Genomic DNA, 26,197 nt, shown 5'->3' with positions numbered 1-26,197 from the left:
AACCGGATAGAACTGACTGAATCACACCACTGCTTGCGACCGTTTTTTCACACTTCGCTTGCAGCATCCCCATGGTTGTGTGATCAAAATTCAGATGTTTGGCAATTGACTCCTATTTATGATGATCACAAGTTCTGGGGTCCTGTGAACCCCTTTTGTGATGAGCTGAGTCAATGGGGAAGCCAATTAGCAAGCCGTTTACTCATTTAATAACTGCAGTGATTCACGTAACAGCTAAACAGAGGGCAGAATTCACTGAACAAATATTTCACTTAGCAACAGAAATGTTGGGCTCAGTTGTGGTCGTAGGTTGAGGACTACCTGTATTGCTAAGGTTTTAAATATTTTAATGTGAACCTGGAAAATGAATATCTTAATGACTCTATGATTCGATGGGCCAAAGAAATTGGTTATTATATAATAGTGGAACAAGGGATTGAAATCCATATTAAATTATGATCTGAAAGGATTTTTTAAAAAGAAATTCTCTTATTCTCCGTGTTTTTATTTGTATTTTTTATTATAATAAACTTATAATATTTTTTCTTAAAGTGGTTGGTAAGCAGATAATTGATCCTGTAGTTGATTGGTTGTATCCCTTTTGCTGGATCTTTCATTATCAATGCTAGATAATAACCAATTTTCAATTTTTTTCCTTTTTCAAAATGCGATTAAAACTACTTGGCAATGAATGCATTTATAAGAGCAAGAGAGGTTTCAATAAAAATCCATGCAATTCACATGGTGTCAACTAATTCTAGACCTTCCTTGCTTTTTGCTCTTATTACAAGTTCTCTCGTTTCAGCTTCTTCGATTTTGAATTCTTATTCACCTCTTTAATCCAAATTGCATTCTTAGACGCTAGTTTAATCCTTCCTAGGTCCAATGTTAGGCATTGAATTGTAAGTTTCCACCAGTCTTAGGCTGACTTTAGAGCTCAAAGGCAAGGGTGGGACAGAATTCCACAAAATCTGGGACAAATGGTACCGATGGTTAGAAATGAGGGGAAAAGGTTGGGATGGAGAAACACGGATAACTTAAGAATGGGAAAACATGGTATTAATATTGTGCGAAAGGTAGAAATTGGATATATATGTACTGATAGTAACTATATCATGTAAGGGATTAATATGTAGGAATTTGACTGACCATACAGACCTATGTAATGGATACAAAATGTTATTGTTGTAAGATCAAAAACTCGATTGGAAATGATTATGCCAGAAACGTTGCACTATCTCCAATGTTTTAAATGATTACTTAATAAAACTTTTTTTTTAAAAAGGTTCCCCTCCCCCGTCTTCTTAGACACACACACACACACACACACACACACACACACACACAGACCACAGGAGTGTGTGCAGAGGGAGACAGACAGAAAAGCACACAGCCCTACCTAGATTAGCCACCACAGATGACTCACCTTCACTGATAAGAGTTTGTATAAGGGATCAGCGGAGACAATAGTTATTCAATTTTTCTCCACCCTAACTGAAGTGGCTCTTAAGGGTGAAGGGGGTGAAGCATCATTTTCACACCTTTTAATTTGATTGTTCTGCGTGTCTTCCAGACTTCACTAGTCATTTGACTTGTTATCAGCTTTTCAAAGGGTCTCTCTGAGCAGTTCTGAAGGGGGAAAAATTTTCGGGCGCCCGAACCAGTAGTAATGCCGGCAGGAACCCACCACTGGGTGTGGGGCAACAAATTCCTTGGAAAAAAATAACTTTTTTTAGAATAAAACTCTTTATTGGCCAAGTGTGATTGGAAAACACAAGGAATTTGTCTTTGGTGCCTAGGCTCTCAGTGTACATAAAGAAAAATAAAATAGAATACATTCATCATAAGACACAACACTTAGTGATAGTCATAGGTTACTAATAAGCAATCAAATTATACTAGGAAACAAATAAAACTATATAAATTTTAAAGATACAAGCAGCATGATTATAGTCATAAATGGGAAGACATAGCTATTAGGAAGGAAGAGAAGAAGAATTGTAATGCAGTCTTAGTAAATAATTTGACAATGTTGTGGGAATTAGTTGTTTAGCAGAGTGATGGCATTTAGGGAAAAACTGTTCTTGTGTCTAGTTGTCCTGATGTGCAGTGCCCTATAGCATCATTTGTGGGTAGGAGGTGAAACAATTTATGTCCAGGATGTGAGGGGTCTGTAGATATTTCCACAGCCCTCTTTTTGACTCGTTCAGTGTACAGATCCTCAGTGGAAGGCAAGTTGATAGCAATTGCTTTTTCTGCAGTTCTAATTATCCTCTGAAGTCCTTGTCTGCCTTGTTGGGTTGCAGAGCAAAACCAGACAGTTATAGAGGTGCAGATGACAGACTCAATAATAACAGGAATGGTAAAGATCTCCAACTCCAGCAAGTTCTCCCCATCCTTCTCTGTTAAAAGCTGTTCATTGAAAAAACAACACAACACCCCTTTTCATTTAGAAATGCATACACCCTTGAGAAGGCTACTGGTAGTCCTTGATTTATGACCGCAATGGAGCCCAAAATTGATGTTGCTAAGCGAGAAGGTGGTCAAGTGAATTTTTGCCCCATCTTATGATCTTTCTTGGCACGGTTGTTAAGTGAATCGCTGCAGCTGTCCAGCTAGTGGTTAAGCTAATCACATGGTTTTTAAGTGAATCGAGCTTTCCCCCATTGACTTTACTTGTCAGAAGGTCGTAAAAGGGGATCACGTGACCCCAGGACACTGCAACCGTCATAAATATGAGTCAGTTGCCAAGGGTCTGAATTTTGATCATGTCAAAAATGGTCATAAGTCACTTTTTCCACTCTCATTGTAACTTTGAATGGTCACTAAATGAAAAGTTGTAAGTCGAGAACTACCTATATTATATTTTGCATGAGAAGGGAACCAAACAATGAATTAAAAGCAGAGAGTCCTGAAAGTGAGGAGAGCTTTTTCAAGCACAACACTTCTGTGTATCTTCTTTCAGTGGATTGGACTAGAAGACCTCCAAGGTCCCTTGGAATTCTATGATTGGATTCCAATCCTTAGTATTCTATGATACTGATTGTATTTTAGAGCAACATGGGCTCACTCACATTTCCTGTTCCCTAATTTGTTTCCATCAAACTTTTTTTTTGCAATTTTTTTTATTTTTTATTTTTAAACATAAAAAAAACATTAAAAAATTCTCATCCATTACATACAGCATGTCATTTGGTTACAAGTGTTTTTGCATCCATATTCTCAATTACATATACAATCACAGTTTTTCCATCTAATATGGTTTAGGTTTAGGTTTATTGGATTTATATGCCGCTCTTCTCCAAGGACTCAGGGTGGCGTACAATATTAAAAAAACACGTATTACAAAAGTCAGAAAAAAATTAAATAGAATATCCAAAAAACAAGCCCAATTTAGATTAACAATAACATTTTAAAAAGAATATAACTAAATAACTCACTTTCATTATACAACGTATATTCAATTACGATTAATATTTTTTTAATAAACCTAATTCCCTTACATTCTTGATTGTCTATTTAATAACAATATACCTTTATATAATCACATATCCCAATATAAAAAAGATTTAGCAACCATTTATATTTGTATATCACTGTTTTCAATGATGTATAATCCCTATTTTACAGCATAATTGTATTATCACTTAACTCCTTGAGTTAAAACATAAGTAAAACATTTTTCATTTCCAGGTTTTTTTCCCCAGCCACTGATAAAACAAGTCCCATATCTTATAAAATTGCTCGTCTTCTTGTTCTCTAATTTCAAATGTCAATTTACTCATTTCAGTGCACTCCATTATTTTTCGAATAACTTATTCCTGTTTTGGTATTGTTTCATTTTTCCAGTTTTTTGCAAATACAATTCTAGCTGCTGTTAAAACGTTTACAATCAAATATTTTAAGTTTCTGTTATAGATTTCTGGTATAATTCCCAATAAAAAAAAACTCTGGTTTAAGATCTATGTGTTTATGTATCATTTTCTCCAACCAAATGTGAATTTTAGTCCAGTATCTTTTTCTTCAATGCAAGTCCACCACATGTGGTAATATGAGCCCGGTATCTGATGACATTTCCAGCACTTTTCTGATTTATTCTTGGACGTTCTTGCAATTCTCGTTGGGGGTAGATGCCACCTGTAAAACATCTTATACAAATTTTCTCTATATGCAGTAGGCATTGTCATTTTATAATTTTGAGACCACAATTTCTGTCATTTCTCTAAATCAATCCCATGCCCAAAGTTTTCCCCCCAAGCTATCATGGTTTCTTTCACTTGTTCCTCTTGTAATTTAACACTTAATAAATATCCATATAATTTTTAAATTACTTTTTCATCAGTACCTGTTAGAATTTTAACAAACTTTTAATGGACTAACTCAATGGGTGGTATTGCGTTGGTTCACTTTGACTGGGATACGATTCTAGAGTTTATTCATTTATTATTTTTTTAAAAATAATTATGGGAGTTCCTAGAAGCAGGATGGGGGGTCAAGCACAGGGAGATTCAGGGCCCCCATTTCCTTAAAAAGTCTCTTCAAAGTCAAGCTGAACCAATGATTTCATGGACTCCATGAAGTTCTCCCAGAGACAAGATGGTTGAACACTGTTTTCATCTCACCATCAGTATAAATCCATGTCTTGAGTGCTTAATTGCTTTTCACACATGTTTTGCCCTCGCTAAAGATATACATACATACATACATACATACACACACACACACACACACACACACACAGAGACAGTGTTTTAAGTCCTTTGATTTTTTTTTAAAAAAACCCAAGATGCTGATGATAGGAACTTAATAATCTGCAAAATTTTAAGCACAAATATTCCTGTCTAAATGAATACTTACTCTTATGCCACATACACATACACGGGTGAGCTGCAGAAGGTTTGCAGGGGTTCGGGGAAAAAACTCTAGCTAAGATTCTGTGCAGTTCAGAGAACCCCCAAATCTCGTTCTTGGCTGGCCCTGCTGCTGTGCATACCCCACTCTTGCTACAGTCAAGATGTGCAATATTAGGCATATTGTCCAGAGGTGGGTTCCTACCAGTTCGCACCTATTCGGTAGAACCGGTTCGTCAAATCTACCGAACCGGTTAGAAGAGGTTCCACCAGTGGACCCGGAAAGCAGGCCACACCTACAGAAGAGGTTCCAAAATTTTTTGAAACCCACCACTGGTCCTTGGATATGATTATTCTACACTATCATGCTCATATTTATAAAACTCAGTGCCTCTGTGAAAGGTAAGGATGACTACTGCGTTTGTGGTGCAATCAGAACATTGTGTGTTTTGAAATTGTTTTAACGCAAACCAAAGATGCCTTTTAAAAAACAAGTTTACATCATATTCTTATGCGTGCCAGTGCTGTGTGTGAGGTAATTTAAGGTGGTTCTGACAAGTATCATTAGCATCTTCATATCCAGTCACATGGGCGGCAAGCCACTCCCATTCAGTCACATTGGCGGCAAGCCACTCCCACAAAGGAGGCCACACCCACAGAGTAGGTTTGAACAATTTTTGAAACCCACCACTGATATTGTCCCTTTACCATAGTCTTCTGATATAATGCCTAATAAAACTAATTCTGCCTTAAACTGTATACATTGTCTAACTGGTGTGACCTTCATCCTCGGCTTCTTTTTAGCCTCCCCTCCCCTTCATGATTACCTCATTATACTTTTCAACTTGTCCATTTGCTAATTATTGTGAACCACTCACACTCTTTTTAGTGGGGCAACATATAAGCAAGGGAAGCGTCCCATCTTTTTCATAAAGAATCTATCCTTAGAGGTGTATCTCACTCTCTCTCATCTACTTCAGCTTTGTTGGCTGGGAATTCCGAAAGATGGAGAATTCAACCCACCCAAGATTCCTGGCCTAGAAGGTTAATCATTGGATGGAGGAGATGATAGGCATGTTCTTAAACCTATCAGCATATTGAAGATGTTCCATATCTACTCTTACACCAGGCGTCCTTTGCAACACATTTTGCTGAGAATTAGGAGGTCCCATTGATACTGGACCTCAGTTTTCAACTAGCATAGTCACCTGTGACAACATCTAGTATACCCTTCATATACTAGTCATATCAATATATTTTCCTTTTCCTTGCTTATTTTATTGTTCTGTTATTTTACTTTTGTTGTGTTCAAACGTCCTTTCTATATGTCTGTAGAGATTCTCAGTCATTCAGGTTGTAGTTACCCCAAAGGTCCTTTTTCAGGAGACAACTGGATTTTCTTGTTTTTCTTTTCGAAGATGTTTCGCTTCTCATCCAAGAAGCTTCTTCAGCTTTGATTGGATGGTGGGGAATGGAAGGATTTGTATTTCTTGCAGACAGAGCTGGTCATTTGCATCCTTTTAGAGGGCCATTGAGACCACCTGGAGGCTTATTTGTGTCCTCAGGGTCACCTGAGTGGTACTCCTGGTTCCTGTGGTCTGCAATTTTCCTCTGGAAATCCATTCCTACTCTCACACCATTCCAAAGGTGTTCATTCTAAATTGTGTAGATCCTTCCATTCCCCACTATCCTGTCAGAGCTGAAGAAGCTTCTTGGAGGAGAAGTGAAACATCTTCCAAAGAAAAAGAAAACACAAAGTCCAGTTGCCTCTTGAAAAAGCACTTTTGGGGTAACCATGATCTGGATGGGTGCAGTCATGGATATCTGAAAGAAAAGAAAAATGTGGCTATATAATATTCCATGTTCTATAACAATATATGTTTTAAAGAGCTGGTCAGAATAATGATAGTTATTGTGTCTGTTTCAATTTTCCTGCTATCACTAGTGCAGTGATTTTACTTTGAAAATAAGCTTCTCCTAGACCTTTAGGCATGTTGCTTTTCCAACCAACCAACCAAACACACACACACACAAACACACACACAAATTAACCCTACTAAAGGGGCCAAGTTCCCATTGTAATCCTGTTCAGTTAATATGTAAACTCTGAAATGCATTGTTGGCTCTGCTCTTGGGATCACTGCCAAAGCTGAGTGAGGAAAAATAAGCATTTGATAGCATTGTAGGCTAACACTACTAAATATTATTATTATTTCTTCTTCTTCTTCTTCTTCTTCTTCTTCTTCTTCTTCTTCTTCTTCTTCTTCTTCTTCTTCTTCTTCTTCTTCTTCTTCTTCTTCCTCCTCCTCCTCCTCCTCCTCCTCCTCCTCCTCCTCTTTCTCCTCCTTTTTCTTCTTCTTCTTCTCCTCCTGCTCCTCCTTGTTTTTCCCCTTGACTTTCCTTGTCAGAAGGTCACAAAAGGTGATCATATGATCCCACTAAATAGTCACTAAATGAACTGTTGTAAGTCCTGGATTACCTGTATTTCTTCATTCTACTGGTTGCACCCTTTCAGTATTATTATTATATACTCTATTCATTAAACATGAAACTCAGTCAACTGAACATTCAAAAACACATCAAAAATACCATTAATTGGTACTGATGGTTGATATGGGTTGCTGCCAGCTTCCTAAGTATCAATCAAGTATCTTCTTAAAATATATGATGTTCTGAGAAGCAGAGTTTTTTGCAGTTCCACTGGTGTTATTGCCGGAAGCTGCAATTTCTTGATGTGTTTTGTAAAATTCTTGGACATGATACCAAGTGCCCTGATGACAATGGCTATCACAGTTACATGTTTCATCCATAATCGCATAGTTTCGATGGCCAGGTTGTGACATTTCATGATTTTTTTTCTAGTTCTTTTTTTGGACTTGAGCGTCTCCTGATACCATGATATCAATAAATTGTACATTTCGGTTTTCGACAACTGTGATATCTGGCGTGTTGTGTTCCAAATGACATTCCATCTGTATTTGTAAGTCCCACAAGATCGTCACCTTCTCATTTTCAATAACGTTTCCCACTTTGTGCTCCCATGACTTTCTGGATACAGGTAAGTCGCATTTTTTACATAATGACCAATGGATTAATTTAGCAACTTGGTCGTGTCTAGCTTTGTAATCAGTTTGTGCAATTTTGCTGCATTCACTTATTAAATATGAAACAGTTTCGGCTTTGTCATTGCAAAGTCGGCAGTTTAGCTTGTCAGTGGATTTTTGTATCTTTACTTTCATGGCATTAGTTTGTAGTGCTTGTTCCTGAGCAGCAAGTATTAAACCTTCCGTTTCTTTCTTGATTGTTCCCATCTTAAGCCACGCCATGTTAAGTTGTTGTTGTTGTTGTAGTAGTAGTAGTAGTAGTAGTAGTAGTAGTAGTAGTAGTAGTAGTAGTAGTAGTAGTACCGTGTTTTCCCCAAAATAAGACAGGGTCTTATTTTCTTTTGACCCCCAAAATAAGCGCTTGGCCTTATTTTCGGGGAGGTCTTATTATTTTTGAGGTGCAGGAGGCAGCGAGCGTGGTCACCTCATGGCTGCTGCTGTCTTGCAATATTTTTGGGAAGGGCTTATTTTCAGGGGAGGGCTTATTTTAGCGCATGCGCTCAAATCCCAATTGGGCTTATTATCTGGGGAGGTCTTATTTTGGGGGAAAATGGGGTAGTAGTTATGTAGTTATCATCATCATCATCATCATCATCATCATCATCATCATCATCATCATCATCTCTATTGTTTTGCAAGTACACTGAACACTTCTGTACCAGTGATAAATTCCTTGCGTGTCTAAACCCACTTGGCCAAATAAGTATTGAGGGAGATACAATAATCCTGATGAATGATTCGAGGTACATTAGGAGGAAATATTGAAAAAAAATTAGGAGAGTTGCAGATGGGAATCAACATTGCTTTGACTGGTCTTTAAGACAACACAGATGCCACACTTGCTCTGGAAACGCCTTCTGGGTTTTACAGGGGTAGGTTGCTGCCAGCATTACTGCCGGTTCAGTGCGCAAAAAAATGTGTGTGCATGCCAAAAGCACGCTCCATGCATATGTGCATTTTGCACCTAAAAAGGTCTGTGCATGCACACAACGTTAGAAATGGGAAAAAACAAACATTTTTGCAATGAAGATTGTTCTGTGAATGCGCAGAACCGAAAATCAAGATGGCGCCTATGCTGATAGAACCGGTTCAGGGGCATCGCAGGCCAAGTTACTACCTATTTGGCTGAACTGGTCTGGACCGGTAGGAACCCACCGCTGAGGTTATCTGAAGAGCCACCAGAAAAGATGATTCATGAAGTAGAATAGGACCCAGCCATATTCAACTTCTCCAGTTTTTGTAAAAGCGTCCTGGCTTGGGGGGGGGGAGGGGTGTTTTTGAGGGGGGGGGAAAGGTGCCAAAAGTGCACTTCTAGTCACTCAAAAGCCTCACGAGGCATCCAAGGGCTGTGAACAGTCAGAAGGGATTCCTGAGTGACACAAAGATCCTTGATTAGACCAAAATGCAGGTTTTGTCTCATGCATCCTTAAAGAGATAACAGGAGGCCAAGGGCTATGCAATTGGAATATTTGAGGATTTGCTAACACAAGAGAAGCCCATGCTGGGGAAAGATGGCACAAATAAAGCCAATCTGTACCTTGCCTACCTATCTTCTACCTTTGTCAGATAGCTATGATCTGCAGAGAAGGCCGCTGGTGAGAGAGGTCCCCATACCTCAAACTCTGAAAATACATTAATGATTAACCGTGCAGGTTTTACATGGGCATCCTCAGCAGATAAATGCGTGAGGCTCCCTGAAAGCATTCCGGGAAGCTCAAAAATAGCCAGAAATTGGTAATTAACCCTTCTCCTCCTAAATGCTGCCCTTTTTTTCATTCCAAAGAAGGTAACAGATGGAGTGAAATACCCCAAGGGAGCACCTCAGCATATGAACTCCATCTACTTGAATAGGAAGTCAGTTTTGTGGACCAATTAAAAGTCCTGGATTAGAAATCAGGAAACTGAGTTAGTTCTGCTTTAGACAGAAAATCTAAATTAGTTCTCGGGGCCAGTGGTTCTTTCTTTCTTTCCTTTCTTTCCTTTCTTTCCTTTCTTTCCTTTCTTTCCTTTCTTTTCTTTCTTCTTTCTTTTCTTTCTTTCTTTCTTTCCTTTCTTTCTCTCTCTCTTTTCTTTCTTTCTTTCTTTCTTTCTTTCTTTCTTTCTTTCTTTCTTCCAAGTCATTTCTAAAAAATTGCTAAAGGATTTGTATCTGCAGTCTCAGGGGATAGGCCAGTGATGGCTAACCTTTTTGTTCGGGACACCCCCCCCGCCCCATGAGTTCTTCCCCCCATGCATGCCCCCAGCCCCCCGCATGCACCTCGAACCTCCCCATGCATGCATGACCCCCCAGTGCTTCCCCTGCCCCCCACGCATGCATGCATGACCCCTCCGACACCCCCACACATGCATGTGCATCTCCAACATCAGCAATGATGTTGGGAAAGATGGAAGGCGAAAGGAGAAGGGGACAACAGGAGGATGAGATGGTTAGGTGGTGTCACTGATGCAATGAACATGAATTTGGGCAAACTCTCAGAGACCGTGTAGGACAGAAGGGCTTGGTGTGCAAGGTTCCATGAGGACACGAAAACCTGGACACAACTGTGACTGAATCACAGCAACTGCAGAGACCAGGCAGAGAGCCTTAACCAGAGGTAGTATTCTGCCGGTTCGGACCAGTTTGCCTGAACTGGTAGCGGAAATCACGGGTGTCTCCACCCACCCACCCCGGCTCTACTGAATCCCATTTAGGTCCTTTTTAAGCCAAAGGGCATGGATGGAATGCTGAGCACATGTGTGGACGTGACAGATGTGACAGTAATTGTTTTCTCTAACCCTTGCTACATTTCAGAACTGGGAGTATTAGAAACCCTTTTGGATTATATATAAAGTTTAATAATAATAATAAAAAAGAAATAAGTTAGATTCAGTTAAGTCTTGATTACTAGTGGGAAAAATGATTTGATGCAGGATATAGTCAAATAAAGGAGGGATAATGATAATAACGTACATATATGTATGTGTACAATATAAGGAAATGAGATGTTAATTGTAAACTGTGATTTGGGAAGAAGGATAGAAAACTTTGTTATTAAATATTATGGATGTTTAGCTAGAATAGGACATAAGGATTTAGTGTCATTGGAGGATTTTAGAAATAGTAAATAAAATGCCAGTATGTGGTTATGTATTAAATCTTGGTATATTTTATGATGAAGGACATTTAAATAACTATAGTAAAATGAAAATGGAGGTATGATGATGGTAACATGTATAAATATCTGAGTTAAAATACTTGAATTAATATGAATTATGCTTGATGACTGTGGAAGAGATGCACAAAAGTCTTTTGTAACCAACTGATACACTTTCTACAGTATGCAAAAAAGGAAGATTTTATGTGTTGAGTTTTTTGAAAATTAAAAATAAAAAATTTTTTAAAATAAAGAACGGGGAGTATTCTCACTGCTGTCAATGTATTTATACAGTCCCTTTATCATAACTTTCTGGTATCATACCTAACAAGACTATTTCGGGCTTTAAATCTATAGGCTGCTTAATCATCTTTTTCGAGCCACGTGTGTATTTTCATCCAATATTTTCTTGGTTTCGTGCATGTCCACCACATATGATGATAAGTACTTGGGATCTGCGCATGACCTCCGTGATCCCAGGTCAACCAGCAAAGCCGCTGTGAAGGGGAGGGAGGTGAAAGGAGAGGTATGGAAAGCCACCAGTGATCGGTGTGAGATGCTGACACGAGGAGGTGGCAATCATTTGACCTTCTGAATAAGTGCAAACACACACAAACACAGCACTGTGAGAAGTAGAAGTTAAACAGGCAACCTCCATCTAGCCATGACATCACTACAATGGGACTCAATCCTACACCTAGGAATTCAAAGCAGGGGCCACAGGGAGACTTCATCTTACAACAGCTTCTTTAGTTACTCTTTGAAGTTGCAACGGCACTGAAAAACAATGCTATAGAGTAGCATAACTGCTTAGATATCCAGGAAGGAAATGACATTAGGAAATTTAATTTATCTGCCTTTGTGTATTTGTTTCATGTCAGCTGACCCGAGGAGACACAGAGGAGACAGTCTCAAAATTTTTATTTAATTATATCCCTCCCCAAAAGAGAGGAATCTGGCAATCGGAATTGGCTCTCTGATCATGAGTGCTATTATCGTCATCTGCTATCGACTGATTATGTTTGTTTGCTGAATTATTCCTGTTAAGCACTTTCCCAGGGCCTGAAATAAAATATAAAGCCCCTTTGAACCCCATTGTCTTTGGGGCAGATAGAATAGAATTCTTCATTGACCAAGTGTGATTGGACACACAAGGAATTTATCTTTGGTGCCTATGCTCTCAGTGTACATAAAAAGACAAGATACATTCATCATGAATCATAAGGTACAACACTTAAAGATAATCATAGGGTACAAATAAGCAATCAAATCATACTAGGAAACAATCAATATAAATCATAAGGATTCAAGCAACAAAGTTGCAGTCATATAGTCATAAGTGGGAGGAGATGGGAGATAGGAACTGTGAGAAGACTAATAGTAATAGTAATGCAGACTTAGTAAATAGTTTGAGTTTGAGTTTGAGTTTATTGACTGGACTAGAGGACCTCCAAGTCTCTTCCAATTCTATTGTTATGCATAATGGGGGCTACCTTCCTCCAGTTTGTTTGCGTACAGTGACATACCTTTGAGACAGTTTTTGCTTTCTGGCGATTGTCTAGGCATGTCCCTGCTGTTTTCATGACTAGATTTGTGAATGTGATTTGTCATTTCTTCTTGCTAGGACTGAAAGAGAATGACTCATCCAAGGTCACTCAACTGGTGGTGTTATAGAAGCCAGGACTAAAATTCATAGTCTTCCAGTGCTTTTAACCACTATACCAACTTGATTTTCATAATAACTTACACTAAGACAAAGGTAAAGGTTTTCCTTGCACATATGTGCTAGTCATTCCCAGCTCTAGGGGCAGTGCTCATCTCCGTTTCAGCACTGTCCGATGACATGACAGTAGTCATTTGGCCGGCATGACTAAACGCCAAAGGTGCATGGAACACTGTTACCTTCCCACCAAAGATGGTTCCTATTTTTCCTACTTGCATTTTTACGTGCTTTCGAACTGCTAGGTTGGCAGAAGCTAGGACAAGTAATGACGGGAGCTCAGTCCTTTATGCAATGCTAAGGATTTGAACCACCAAACTGCATATCTTTCTGATCAACAAGCTCAGCATCTTAGCCACTGAGTCACTGCGTCCCTACATAGTTTACTCTACTTAATGTAAATCATCCTGAGGTGGAATTCAGGAGGTGAATGACAAAACCATGGAAAGGAGGAGTCGACACAAGCAATGTTAGTAAGGAGAGCTAAAGTTATTTTCAGTCTTAGATTCTCAGATGTCTTCACATGATCTTGATGCTGTCCCTCTGTTGATGCAGCCCAGGACTGCATTGGGTTTTTTGATGGCCGCAGCACACTTCTGACTCATATTTAATTGATCGTCCACTAGGACTCTAAGATCCATCTCACAGCTACTGCTGTTGAGCCAGGTACCACCTATTCTATATTTGTGGATATGTTGTTGTTGTTGTTGTTGTTGTTGTTGTTGTTTGGCCTAAATGTAGGCCATTTACTTGTCTCACTACTAATCCTATCATCCACAAGCTAGGTACGCCACCTCAAACCTGATACTTTTTGCAATCTTTCAAGAAATCAAGTGTTTTTCCAGCCTAGGATGTCATGGCAAAAGGCGTTGTCCAAGTTGGGGAGGACAAATTTATATCCTGACCTGCATTAATAATGTACTCTGATGTTGACAGTTATAATCAAATCAAAGATGTGAATGTGATGTTCCATCATCCAGACCAGTGGTGGGTTCCGACTGGTTCAGATTGGTTTGGCTGAACTGGTAGTGGGGTTTGGTGGCCTGGGTCGCTGGAACCGGTAGCCACACAGGCCTGCCACGCCCCCGAACTGATTCTCTGGGCAATGCCGTAGGCTCCACCATCTTGTTTTTTGCTTCTGCGCATGCACATAATTTTTTTATTGCACTGTGCATGCGCACGCAGTGCAGCCACAAGCGAACTAGCAGTAGTGACCAGATCCAGACCAGAGGGAAGGGCAGGAGGAGTGTTGAAATCTGGACGTTTACCTCAGGAATGAAAGGCTTCCAACAAGGAGAGGAAGATGGCCTAGTGCCGTGATGATGAACCTATGGCACATGTGCCACAGGTGGCACGCAAAGCCTTCTCTACAGGCATGTGAGCGGTTGCTCAGCTCAGCTCCACTGCACATGTGCACGCACCTCCCGCTGGCTGGCTGATTTTTGGGTCTCTGCCACGCATGCACCAGGGGTGAGGCGCATGCGGGAGACATATGCACATGCATGGGGTGGGTGGGAGGGGTCACACATGCATGCATCGGGTCACTTGCGTATGTGTGGGGGGAAGGGGGAACGCAGGGGGGGTGGCATGCTCTCCCCAGTCCATTTTTGCTCCCAGGAGGCTGAAGTGAGGCCTACTAGGCCCAAAACAGGGTGTAAGGGATCGCACGCACACACACATGTGGGGGGTGGGAGGCATGCATCCATGCGCAGGGGAGTGGGGCACACATGGGTGGTCGTGCACACATTGCATTATGGGTGGCGGCACACAATGACAAAAAGGTTAGCCATCACTAGCCTAGTGGTCAAGGCTGGAAACTTGACCAAGACCAGGAGACTCTGAGTTCAAGTCCCACCTTAGGTTTGAAAGTCAGTTGGGTAAATCTGGGCCAGTCACTCTCTCTCTCTCAGCCCAACTCACCTCACTGAGTTGGGTTGTTGTGGGGAAAATGGGAAGAAGAAGAAGTAGTAGATATGTTCCCTACTTCGTTGTTTATAAAAATAATACGGGTGGGATATAAATAGAGAAGTTTGCTTGAGACTCCCCATATGTTATCCTTTTCACCGTTGAAAACCCTCTTTTGATTTTTTCCCCTTCATTTTTTAATACATTTCAACCCTCCAAGGTTAAAAAGGAAACATAATAGGGGGAAAAATTATTCAATAAAAGTATTCATGTACACACTTTTAAACATCTGTCTCGACCCAAAACGTTTTTATATGGAAACACTGCCCCCTGGTGCTCCATTTTGAAAACAGACAGGCCTTTCCCCACCTTGCTTGTTTTCAATCAGGAGAAATTCAAAAAGTTCTGAAACTGCAGATTTAAAGCATTAAAACAGATCTCATGGCCAAGAAAAAAAAATCACCTCCAAGTTTGCAAGGCTGCAGCCTCTCTAATCATAAGTGAATCTGTGCCGAGGTGAATTCTCCAGTGGCAAATAACAATTAATGGTTTTATTGGAACAGGAAAACACATCCTTCTTATCCTGTTTTCTTCTTGTCCTTTTATCCCTCCAACTGGCAGATGAGGTATCTTTTCTCTCATCCAAAGCATTTCCAATTTGAAAGGCTAGAAATGTTCAATGTGCTTAAAAATGGGTAAAAACTATCGACTTGTCTAAAGTCAAACGCCACGTCATAGCAGGAATCATTCTCCATTCAATAGATGGTTCCAGATTCAATTTTCTTCAAAATTCAGTCTCTCTCTGTGATGATGAACAGGTGGCACTCAGGGCCCTCTCTATGGAGGTGTGTACCTCCCGCCAGCCGGCTGATTTTTGTGTTTCTGCCGCACATGTGCTAGGATGGGGCACATGTGGGAGATGTGAGTGCATGTGTGGGGGGGAGGGTCGTGCATGCATGTGCTATGGTGCATGCGTTTGTGTGGAGGAAGGGGGAACATGTGTTTATGTGTGTGTACGGCACGCCTCCCCCCCCTGCCCATCTTCCCAGGAGACTGCAGGGTGGCCTACTAGGACCAAAACAGAGTGGAGGGATCACAGACACATGCGTGACGGGGCATGGGGAATGCAGGGGGCAGGGCACATGGAGTGGTCGTACATACATTGCATTATGGGTGCAGGCACGCAATGACAAAAAAGTTAGCCATCACTGGCCTAGTGGTCAAGGCTGGAAACCAGGAGACTCTGAGTTCAAGTCCCACCTTAGGTTTGAAAGTCAGTTGAGTAAATCCTGGCCAGTCACTCTCTCTCTCTCTCAACAAAAGTATTCATGTACACACTTTTAAACATCTGTCTGACCCAAAACGATTTTCTATGGAAACACTGCCCCCTGGTGCTTCATTTTGAAAACAGACAGGCCTTCTCCCCCCCCCCCCCTTGATTGTTTTCAATCAGGAGAAATTCAAAAAGTTCTGAAACTGCAGATTTAAAGCATTAAAACAGATCTCATGGCCAAGAAAAAAAAATCACCTCCAGGTTTGCAAGGCTGCAGCCTCCTCTAATCAGAAGTGAATCTGTGCCGAGGTGAATTATCCAATGGCAAATAACAATTAAGGTTTTATTGGAACAGGAAATAATATAAATAAATATATAATATATAATAACCTTCCCAACAAACCACCTCCTTCGTATCCTGTTTTCTTCTTGTCGTTTTATGCCTCCAGTTGGCAGATGAGGTATCTTTTCTCTCCCATCCAAAGCATTTCCAATTTGAAAGGCTAGAAATGTTCAGTGTGGTTAAAAATGGGTAAAACTATCGACTTGTCTAACGTCAAATGCCACGTCATAGCAGGAATCATTCTCCATTCAATAGATGGTTCCAGATTCAGTTTCCTTCAAAATTCAGTCTCTCTCTGTGATGGTGAACAGGTGGCACGCAGGGCCCTCTCTATGGAGGTGTGCACCTCCCACTGGCCGGCTGATTTTTGGGTGTCTGCTGCGCACATGCGGGAGATGTGGTTGCATACATGGGGGGGAGGGTAGCGCATCCATGGGCTAGGACGTGTGCATATGTGTGGAGGAAGGGGTAACGTGTGTTTATGTGTGTGTGTGGCACGTCTCCCCCTCCCTTCTTTTTTTAGATTTTTCTTTTTATTGCCCAGTTTGAAAATAAGGCAGCATTTCGACACACACGGAACAAGGATCAGCGTTGCCAGGAGATGCTACATTGCTGCTAAAATCATTTTGATCCCTCACCCCAACTAAAGCCCTCCCCGGAGAGAAAAGGCGGAGCACTCCTGCCGTGCTTCGCATCCTCAACCAGTCCTCCCCCGCCCGCTGGCGGGTCCAGAGGTAGGCATTCCCCCGGGCGCCCTTCCAGCCATCCTCGCCTGACCTGGCGAAGGCGGAGCTACTTATGTCGGGGGCGGGCGGAGCGGTTCCTCCTCGGGGTCGGCCTGGCGAAGGCTCTTCCGCGCACAACTGTAGGCAGAGTCAATCTGCAGGAGAATGGCGTCCCGGTCGGCGTCCGCCGCTCGTTCCCACAACTCGGCCACCTACTTCCGAAGGACCAGACCGTTTTTCATGGCGGTGATCGCGGGCGGCATGCTGTACTACGGCGTAAGGAGGGCGGGGGGGGGGGAGGGAGAGAGAGAGATCTGAGAGAGTGAGATACAGAGAGGGAGGGGGGAAGGGAGGGAGATTAGATAGGTAGGTAGGTAGGTAGAGCTGAGAGAGTGGGGAGAGAGAATAGATAGATAGATAGATAGATAGATAGATAGATAGATAGATAGATAGATAGATAGATAGATAGATAGATAGATAGATAGATAGATAGATAGATAGATAGATAGATGATAGATAGATGAGAGGGGTGCATAGGGAGGGAGATTAGAGAGAGAGAGATTAGATAGAGATCTGAGAGAGAGAGGGAGATTAGAGAGAGAGAGAGTTGATAGAGCTGAGAGAGGGAGGGAGATTAGAGAGAGAGAGATTAGATAGAGATCTGAGAGAGGGAGATTAGAGAGAGAGTTGATAGAGCTGAGAGAGGGAGGGAGGGAGATTAGAGAGAGAGAGAGAGAGAGAGAGAGAAAGAGAGATTAGATAGGGATCTGAGAGAGGGGGAGATTAGAGAGAGAGAGAGAGAGAGAGATTAAATAGAGATCTGAAAGATGGGGGAGATTAGAGAGAGAGAGAGAGAGAGAGAGAGAGAGAGAGAGCCCTGACTGCCCTTTAGAAGGCCAGATCCTGAAGAAGAGACTCAAATACTTTGGCCACCTAATGAGAAGGAAGGACTCACTGGAGAAGAGCCCAATGCTGGGAAAGATGGAGGGCAAAAGAAGAAGGGATGACAGAGAATGAGGTGGCTGGATGGAGTCACCGAAGCAATCGGCATCAGCTTAAATGGACTCCAGAGGATGGTAGAGGACAGGAAGGCCTGGTGGAACATTGTCCATGGGTCGGACACGATGGGTTGGACACGACTTTGCAACTCACAACAACAACACAATTGTGTACAGGTTATGGAAAGCATAACAGCAGAATCTCTTTTCTTAACTGCCTTGCAAATTTGGTTGTGAAGATGGCAAGGATTGAAAAGGGAACTGTTGGGACAATCTGGTGAGAAGCTTGAGTGATGCTAATAAAATGGGCCTTCTCTTTTTTCCCTCTTCAGTGTGCTGTCTTTGCACCTTCAATAATCCCCTATGACGGCCTGGGTCCATTAGGAAGATTCACAAAGTATCTGCAGGAGAACCACAAACCTGTTTTCCATGCAGGGTAAGTTGACTTCAACATTTGGGAGAAGGGCACGTTCCTTGTACAGTAGGGGTGATTTGGCTAATAGCAACAGCCGTAGCCCTTAGACTTATATACCGCTTCACAGTGCTTTGCAGCCCTCTCTAAATGGTTTATAGAATCAGCCTTTTGCCCCCAAACAATCTGGGTCCTCATTTCACCAAAATCGGAAGGAAGGAAGGCTGAGCCAATAGCAATAGCCTTTAGACTTATATACCGCTTTACAGTGCTTTTACAGCCCTCTCTAAGTTGTTTACAGAGTCAGCCTATTGCCCCCAACAATTTGAGTCCTCATTTTACCCACCTCGGAAGGATGGAAGGCTGAGTCAAAAGCAATAGCCCTTACTTATATACTGCTTTACAGTGCTCTTATAGCCACTCTAAGTGGTTTACAGAATCAGCCTCTTGCCCCCAATAACCTGGGCCCTCATTTTACTGACCTCAGAAGGATGGAAGGTTGACTCAACAGCAATAGCAATAGCACTTAGACTTATATACTGCTTAACATTGTTTTACTCTAAGTAGTGTACAGAGTCAGTATCTTGCCCCTTCAGGTCTTCTTCCTTCTCGGCCCTCCCCTTCCTTGTCTTAACTGATGCCCCCAGTTGGCTAAACTTTTTCAATGACCTGAGGCCAAACAACAAGGCAAAATTCCGAAGTCAGAATTGACCAGAGGACAAAGGAAATCTAGAACTTGCGCCAATGCTGACTCATTCAACCTCCTAGAGAGGCAAGACCAAAGTCTGGTCTTCGCAGGAGTTAAGAGACATTCAAAGTTGAGGAATCAAACTTAGGGTTCCACCACAAAACCGCGGTAGACAAAAGCCCGCTCGACGAAAGCGCGTACGTGACGTCATCACAGCGCGACGAAAACATCGCTCTGTGAGCGGTAAATTTAAAATTAAAGCGAAAACCTTACCCTCACCCCCCCAAACCTAACCCTAAACCTAACCCTAAACCTAACCCTTAACCTAACCCTAAACCTAACCCTTAACCTAACGCTAAACCTAACGCTAACCCTTAACCTAACGCTAAACCTAACCCTAACGCTTAACGTAACCCTAAACCTAACCCTTACCTTTATGTGAATCGGCTTGCTTTAATTTTATTTTAATTTTAATTTAATTTATTTTTAATAAATAATTTTTTTTCGTCGCGCTGCTGCTGATGTCAGGTACGCGCTTTCGTCGAGCGCGCTTTAGTGGACCGCGGTTTTGACGGGTCACGCAAACTTAGGAATGCTTCAGTCTTAAGGCTTCTGTAGAAGACTTCTGGGGAAGAGGGCGAAAAAATACTTGCCAAGTGAATGTAGGTATTCAATCTGTGTGCCTTGTTCTAGGTAACCCATCACTCAACAGTGGGTGACTCCATCAAAGGGCTTATTCTATGTCAGCAATGGCTAACGTTTTTGCCCAAAGTGGGAGGAACTATGGGGGGGTTGCGCATGTGTGTGCCCACACCCAAAATTCTATTCACCCTCCCCCCGCGTATGCGCATGTGATAACTCCGCCCCCCCCCCCCGCTCTCCCAGTGCTTTTGGCACGCACTGGCCCAGTGGACCCGTTTTTCTCCTTCCCAGGCTCCAGAGCCTTTCTAGGAACCTGGGGAGGACAAAAAAAGCCCCCCCCCCCCCCCCCGCCACCCGGAGGCCGAAAACAACCTGTTTCCTGACTTCTGGTGGGCCCAGAAGGCCTGAATATCAGCTGGCTGGCACGAGCATGCACATGCCCACCGATATGGCTCCATGTGCCACTTGTGGCATGAGTGCCATAGGTTCGCCATCATGGTTCTTTGTTGTGGAGAATGCAATGAAAATAAGCAAAAAGATAAGGGTAGAAAGCAAAAAGATAGGGTAGAACTCAACTCCCAATCTATTTTGGCTTTAAGAATTGGTTTTCTTTCAAACAAATATTGCATCCAGAAACAGCTGGGAAGTTCTCACAGACATATCTCACAACACAGCTGTATCAATTAGCAGGGCAATAATCTGAATTTGGAGGAGAAAGATTAGGAGGAATGAACACCCACACGCTTCATACCACCTTAAAACGAAAATGTCTTTTCCTCATGCTGGACAAGTGCAGGAAAAGTTGTGACTTGTTTTTCAAGGTGTTGCTGGAAAACCCTCCGTAACCTCCCCCCCCCTTCTTTTAATTTGAATTTGAATCACTTTTTAACCTTATGAAGAATTGAGACACGGAGAGCTTCACCATTTCCTGTTTTGAACTAATAGTTAATTAATTCTTGACAAGTCTGATGCTGTTTTTCTTAATTGCAGGTATGGGGTGGCTTGGTTAATTCATATCGGAGAAGCGTGTTTGAGTATCTGGTTATGCAAGTAAGTTCTTCTAACTTCTTCAGGAATTGAAGGTGGTGCACTTTGATCTGGGTTGGCACGATAGTTTTCTACATGTAGAAATATTCTTTTTGTGAATAGAATATAAAACAGAACAGAATAGGATGCAGAATAGAGAATGAGAGAATGGAGTGGAGTGGAGTAATGTTTTATTCTATTCTATGTCCTATTCCTATTCCATTCCATTCTAATTCCTATTCCATTCCATTCTAATTCCTATTCCTATTCCATTCCATTCTATTTCCTATTCCTATTCCCGTTCAATTCTATTCTATTTCCTATTCCTATTCCATTCCATTCTAATTCCTATTCCATTCCATTCTATTTCCTATTCCTATTCCATTCCATTCTATTTCCTATTCCTATTCCCGTTCCATTCTATTTCCTATTCCTATTCCCGTTCAATTCTATTCTATTTCCTATTCCTATTCCATTCCATTCTAATTCCTATTCCATTCCATTCTATTTCCTATTCCTATTCCATTCCATTCTATTTCCTATTCCTATTCCCGTTCAATTCTATTCTATTCCATTCCATTCTATTTCCTATTCCCGTTCCATTCTATTCTATTTCCTAGTCCTATTCCATTCCATTCTATTTCCTATTCCATTCCATTCTATTTCCTATTCCTATTCCTATTCCATTCCATTCTATTTCCTAGTCCTATTCCATTCCATTCTATTTCCTATTCCATTCCATTCTATTTCCTATTCCATTCCATTCTATTTGCTATTCCTATTCCCGTTCCATTCTATTCTATTCGCCAAGTATGATAGGACATACAAGGAATTTGTGTCCAGTGCAGAAGCTCCCAGTGTACATACAAGCAGCAAGTGATAAATCATGGTAATAAAATACAGTCATCATGATACAACTTTCAGCGGTAGCCTTAGGATACTAAATAAGCAATCGACATAAATCATGAGATACAAACAACAGAGCTATAGTCATAAGAAGTTAAGGAAACAGGTAATAGGAAAGATGAGAAGGATAATAGTAATACTACAGCCCTACTAGGTGGTTTGACAGCCCAGAGCAGGGGGTCAGCAACATGCGGTTCTGGAGCTGCATGTGGCTCATCCCTCTGCTGTGGCTCCCTGTCGCCATTCAGCTCCACAATTGATAGGGCTTTCACTTAGGACAGGTGGAGGAAAAAGGACGCTGCACTAGGAGGAGACTCTTATGTTGGGGGGAACTGGACTTCTGGTCAGCTTTAGAATTCAACGGGGGGGGGGGTCTAGTTAGAACCTTTGTGGCTCTTTGAGGGCGTAAGACTTGTGGGAATTAGTTGTTTAGCAGTGATGGCATGCGGGAAAAACCTATTCTTGTGTCTTGTTGTTCTGGTGTGGGGTGCTCTATAGTGTCATTTTGAGGATAGGAGTTGAAAAAATTTATGTCCAGGACGTGAGGGGTCTGTAGATATTTTCACAGCCCTCTTTTTGACTCGTGCAGTATACAGGTCCTCAATGGAAGGCAGGTTGGTAGCAATTGTTTTTTCTGCAGTCCTAACTATCCGTTGCAGTCTGGGTCTGTCTTGCTTGGTGTCTGAGTGAAGGGACGCTGCCTCCCGCATCTAAAAGGTTGCAGAAAGGACTCCCACATTACTCGTGGCATAGATGGACGGAAAATATTCAGAAATAATATGATTTTCCATTCCAATAGAGATAAGTCCTTGACTTACAACCACAATTGACCCCCAAATTCCCGTGGCTCAGTGATACAGTTGTTAAGTGACCTTTGCCCCCTTTTACGACCTTTCTGGCCACAGTTGTTAAATGAATCACCACAATGGTTAAATTAGTCACATCGTTGCTAAGTGAATCTGGCTTCCGCGTTGGCTTTCTGTGTTGAAGTCCTAGTTGACAATTAATTAAATATGAGCCAGAAGTGTGTTGCAGTCTCCAAAGGAGATCACCTGACATTGCGACCATCGTAGATGTGAGTCAGTTGCCAGGAATCTGAATTTTAATCCCTGGGGATGCAGCAACGGTCGTAAGTGTGATGCGTGGCTCTAAATCCCCTTTCTTCCCCAGTGCCATTGGATCTTTGAACAGTCATTAAATGCACTGTTGTAAGTCAAGAACGAACTGTACTTCCATTGCAAGCTTGGAAGGTGTAAACAAAATATGGTGATATCAAGTTTAAAATCGGTCAGTGTGACATGGAGATTGTCTCGATAGGAAAGAACAGGTAGCTGACCTCGTTTAGGAGAGCCACCGTTGACCTGCCCAACAAGTTCCTCTGGAGGAGACATCTTACTCAATGGAGGGTGGAGGGTGCAATACACAGAAGAACACCTTTGTGTGGTTTCACAACCCTCCTTTGCCACATATTCGTCTTGCAATCATTTTCTTCCCATCCTTCGTCTGAGCCAATAGAAGCAATTACTCGCCCAGCCCAGTGTGTTCTTGTTGCACAAGAAGACATTCACATCTCGGTTGATTATCTGCAGGTTTGCTAACCAATAGTGCAGTGCCACTCCAAGGAATTGATCTCAAAAGATATGCAGGGTGGGAAGTTGGGTTATACGAGAAGGAGAAGGAGAAGAAGAAGAGAAGGAGGGGGAAGGACTGGGCTCCTTGGTGGTTTTCTTGCAGACGTTTCATTACCAAACTAGGTAACATCATCAGGCCCTTGATGCTCTGTGAGCTTGGTTGTTTTCTTGTTTCATTACCAAACTATTTTGTTTCCGTGAAAATAAGACAGGGTCTTGTTTTCTTTTGACCCCCAAAAATAAGCAGTTGGCCTTATTTTCGGGGAGGTCTTATTATTTTTGAGGTGGAGGAGGAGATGAGTATGGTCACCTCGTGGCTGCTGCTGTGTTGCAGTATTTTCAGGGAGGGCTTATTTTCCGGGGAGGGCTTATTTTGGAGGAAACAGGGTAGGTAACATCATCAGGCCCTTGGTGTTCTCTGGAGTTGGTTGTTTTCTTGCAGACGTTTCATTACAAAACTAGGTAACATCAGCAGTGCAATTTTCAGTGCAGAATAAGAAGAATAAGTAAAAGAATCTTCCTCCAGGTTTATATTCAGATCCAGAATAGCTTTTGTAACTGGGAATTTGGGGTCCCAGCACCTTCTCCCAGAGAAGGAAGTTAGTAGCTTGGTTTCCTGATCGCAGAATATGCGCCAAAGATCACACTACTTTACTATTTCTTTAGTATTTATTGAACTATTTCCCCAACTATTGTATTTTTGGGGCTATACGACGCACAGAAGATGCACCAAGATTTTGAAGAGGTAAATTAAAAAAAAAAGTTTTTGCCCTCCCCAGCCCCCAGGAGCACTCTGCAGGCCTCCCAAGCCCTCTGCACGCCCCATTTTTGGTGAAAAACAGGGCATGCTGAGGATTTGGGAGGCCTGCGGAGTACTCCTGGAGGCTGGGGAGGGCAGAAATGAGCAAAAACGGGCCCGCTTTTCATGAAAATGGGCCGTTTGTTTGCAAAAAGGGCGTGTAGAAGGTGTAGGAGGCCTGTAGAGTGCTCCTCAGGGCTTGGGAGGGCAAAAACACACCAATTTTTGTGAAAAATAGGCCCTTTTATCACTTGTTTTTGCCCTTCCCAGCCCCAGGAGCCCTCTACAGGCCTCCTAAACCCTCTGCGCATCCATTTTTGTGAGAAATGGGATGCGTGGGCAGGATTTCAGGAGGTGAAAAATGCTGTATTCAGTGTATAAGACGCACCCAGATTTTCACCCTCTTTTTTGAGGGAAAAAGGTGCATCATATACTCCGAAAAATACGATAAATACATCTCGCTGTCATTTGCCTTCTCTTTTCCTCGCAGTATGAAAGGCATCACAGAGAGGAAGACGCAGCTTAAGTGGTTCGTTCAAACGCTGTTATTTGGCATCGCTTCGCTTAATTTCCTACTGGTTTACAAGCCACCCAAGAAAACCCAGTGAAGAAATGGAACTGGAAAAGGAAACAGAAACGGGATGATATCGCCCTTAACTCTGAAGGTTCTCTTCGTATTTTGGCGTTTGACCGAAAACACCTTTCACTGTTACGTGGAAAGACAGAACAAAAAAAACAACAAAAAAACACTTTGGTTTTGGGGTACCCTGGTGATAAACTTGTGTGTTGATAAAGCGGAAATCACATTTTAAATATGGAATCAAAAGTTCTCACCTTCTTACAGAAGACCTGCTGTTCAAAGATAGATAGATAGGTATCTTGCCTTTTTTCTATTCTGTGTTTAATCATAAAAAGACCTTGGTGTTAGGGTAAAGGCTGTTTACGCTGTTAATTTGGGGAAACATAATATGATAACAGAGTTGGCAGGGACCTTGGAGGTCTTCTAGTCCAACCCCCTGCTTAGGCCGGAAACCCTACTCCACTTCAGACAAATGGTTATCCAAACTCTTCTTAAAAACTTCCAGTGTTGGAGCATTCACAACTTCTGGAGGCAAGTTGTTCCACTGATTAATTGTTCCGTCAAGAAATTTCTCCTTAGTTCTAGGTTGCTTCTCTCCTTGATTAGTTTCCGCTTCTTGTCCTGCCCTCAGGTGCTTTGGAGAATAGCTTGACTCCCTCTTCTTTGTGGCAGCCCCTGAGATACTGGAACACTGCTATCATGTCAGCTCTAGTCCTTCTTTTCATTAAACTAGCCATGCCCAGTTCCTGCAACTGTTCATCGTATGTTTTATCCTCCAGTCCCCTAATCATCTTGGTTGCTTTTCTCAATAATCCTGTTTACAATACTGGTAATCCTTGACTTACAACAGTTTGCTTAGTGACCGTTTGGAGTTACAATGGCACTGAAAAAAGCGACTTACGACCATTTTTCACACTTAACGACCGTTGCAGCACTGTGGTCATGTGATTTGCGTTTGGACTCGCATTTACGAGGTGTCCTGGGGTCATGTAATAACCCTTTTTTGGTGACCTTCTGACGAGCGAAGTCAAGGGGGAATCCAGATTCGCTTAACGACCATGTTACTAATTTAATTACTAATTTAATGAGGACTCAAATTGTTGGGTTGCTGGCTCTGTAAAAACCACTTACAGGTGAAAGCCCTGTAAAGCGGTAAGTGCTATTGCTATTAACAGCTGCCATGATTCGGTTAACAAACGTGGCAAGAAAAGTCGTAAAACGGGGCACAACTCTCTCAACAAATTACTCCCTTAGCAACATGAATTTTGGGCTCAATTCTGGTTGTAAGTTGAGGGTTACCTGTATGGATCAGGACAATAATATTGTTGTCAGATTGGACAACAGATTCAGGGTAAGATAGGTGCCTTATGCTGCTCTATTAGTATTTCCTTCACTTGTTAACTTATTAACTGCAGTAGGTCAATGGTACTTTGTATTCGCATGTAGAGGCCAACAGAGAAC

The 26,197-nt window shown here is 41.9% G+C and overlaps 1 protein-coding gene across 1 annotated transcript; it reads left to right on the top strand.

Moving 5' to 3' along the window:
* Window positions 1-17,130: 17,130 nt before the first annotated feature.
* On the top strand, window positions 17,131-24,969 carry TMEM254 (transmembrane protein 254). The gene is made up of 4 exons (XM_032231530.1): window positions 17,131-17,330; window positions 18,385-18,488; window positions 20,785-20,844; window positions 24,647-24,969. The coding sequence occupies exons 1-4, from the start codon at window positions 17,220-17,222 to the stop codon at window positions 24,762-24,764; spliced, it is 393 nt and encodes a 130-aa protein (XP_032087421.1). The 5' UTR covers window positions 17,131-17,219; the 3' UTR covers window positions 24,765-24,969.
* Window positions 24,970-26,197: the final 1,228 nt, after the last annotated feature.

The sequence above is a fragment of the Thamnophis elegans genome, chromosome 15 (genome assembly GCF_009769535.1).
Source record: "Thamnophis elegans isolate rThaEle1 chromosome 15, rThaEle1.pri, whole genome shotgun sequence".
Lineage (NCBI taxonomy): Eukaryota > Metazoa > Chordata > Lepidosauria > Squamata > Colubridae > Thamnophis > Thamnophis elegans.
The sequence above is the reverse complement of the archived record's forward strand: the minus strand, read 5'-3'. Positions and strand labels throughout refer to the sequence as shown.

What these genes read in the sequence shown, in the direction of transcription:
- TMEM254 (XM_032231530.1), top strand. Translation starts at nt 17,220, where the DNA reads ATGGCGTCCCGGTCGGCGTCCGCCGCTCGTTCCCACAACTCGGCCACC. An exon ending in GCGGCATGCTGTACTACGGC is followed by an intron (nt 17,331 to 18,384) that starts GTAAGGAGGGCG and finishes TTCCCTCTTCAG; the next exon opens with TGTGCTGTCTTTGCACCTTC. An exon ending in TTGAGTATCTGGTTATGCAA is followed by an intron (nt 20,845 to 24,646) that starts GTAAGTTCTTCT and finishes TTTTCCTCGCAG; the next exon opens with TATGAAAGGCATCACAGAGA.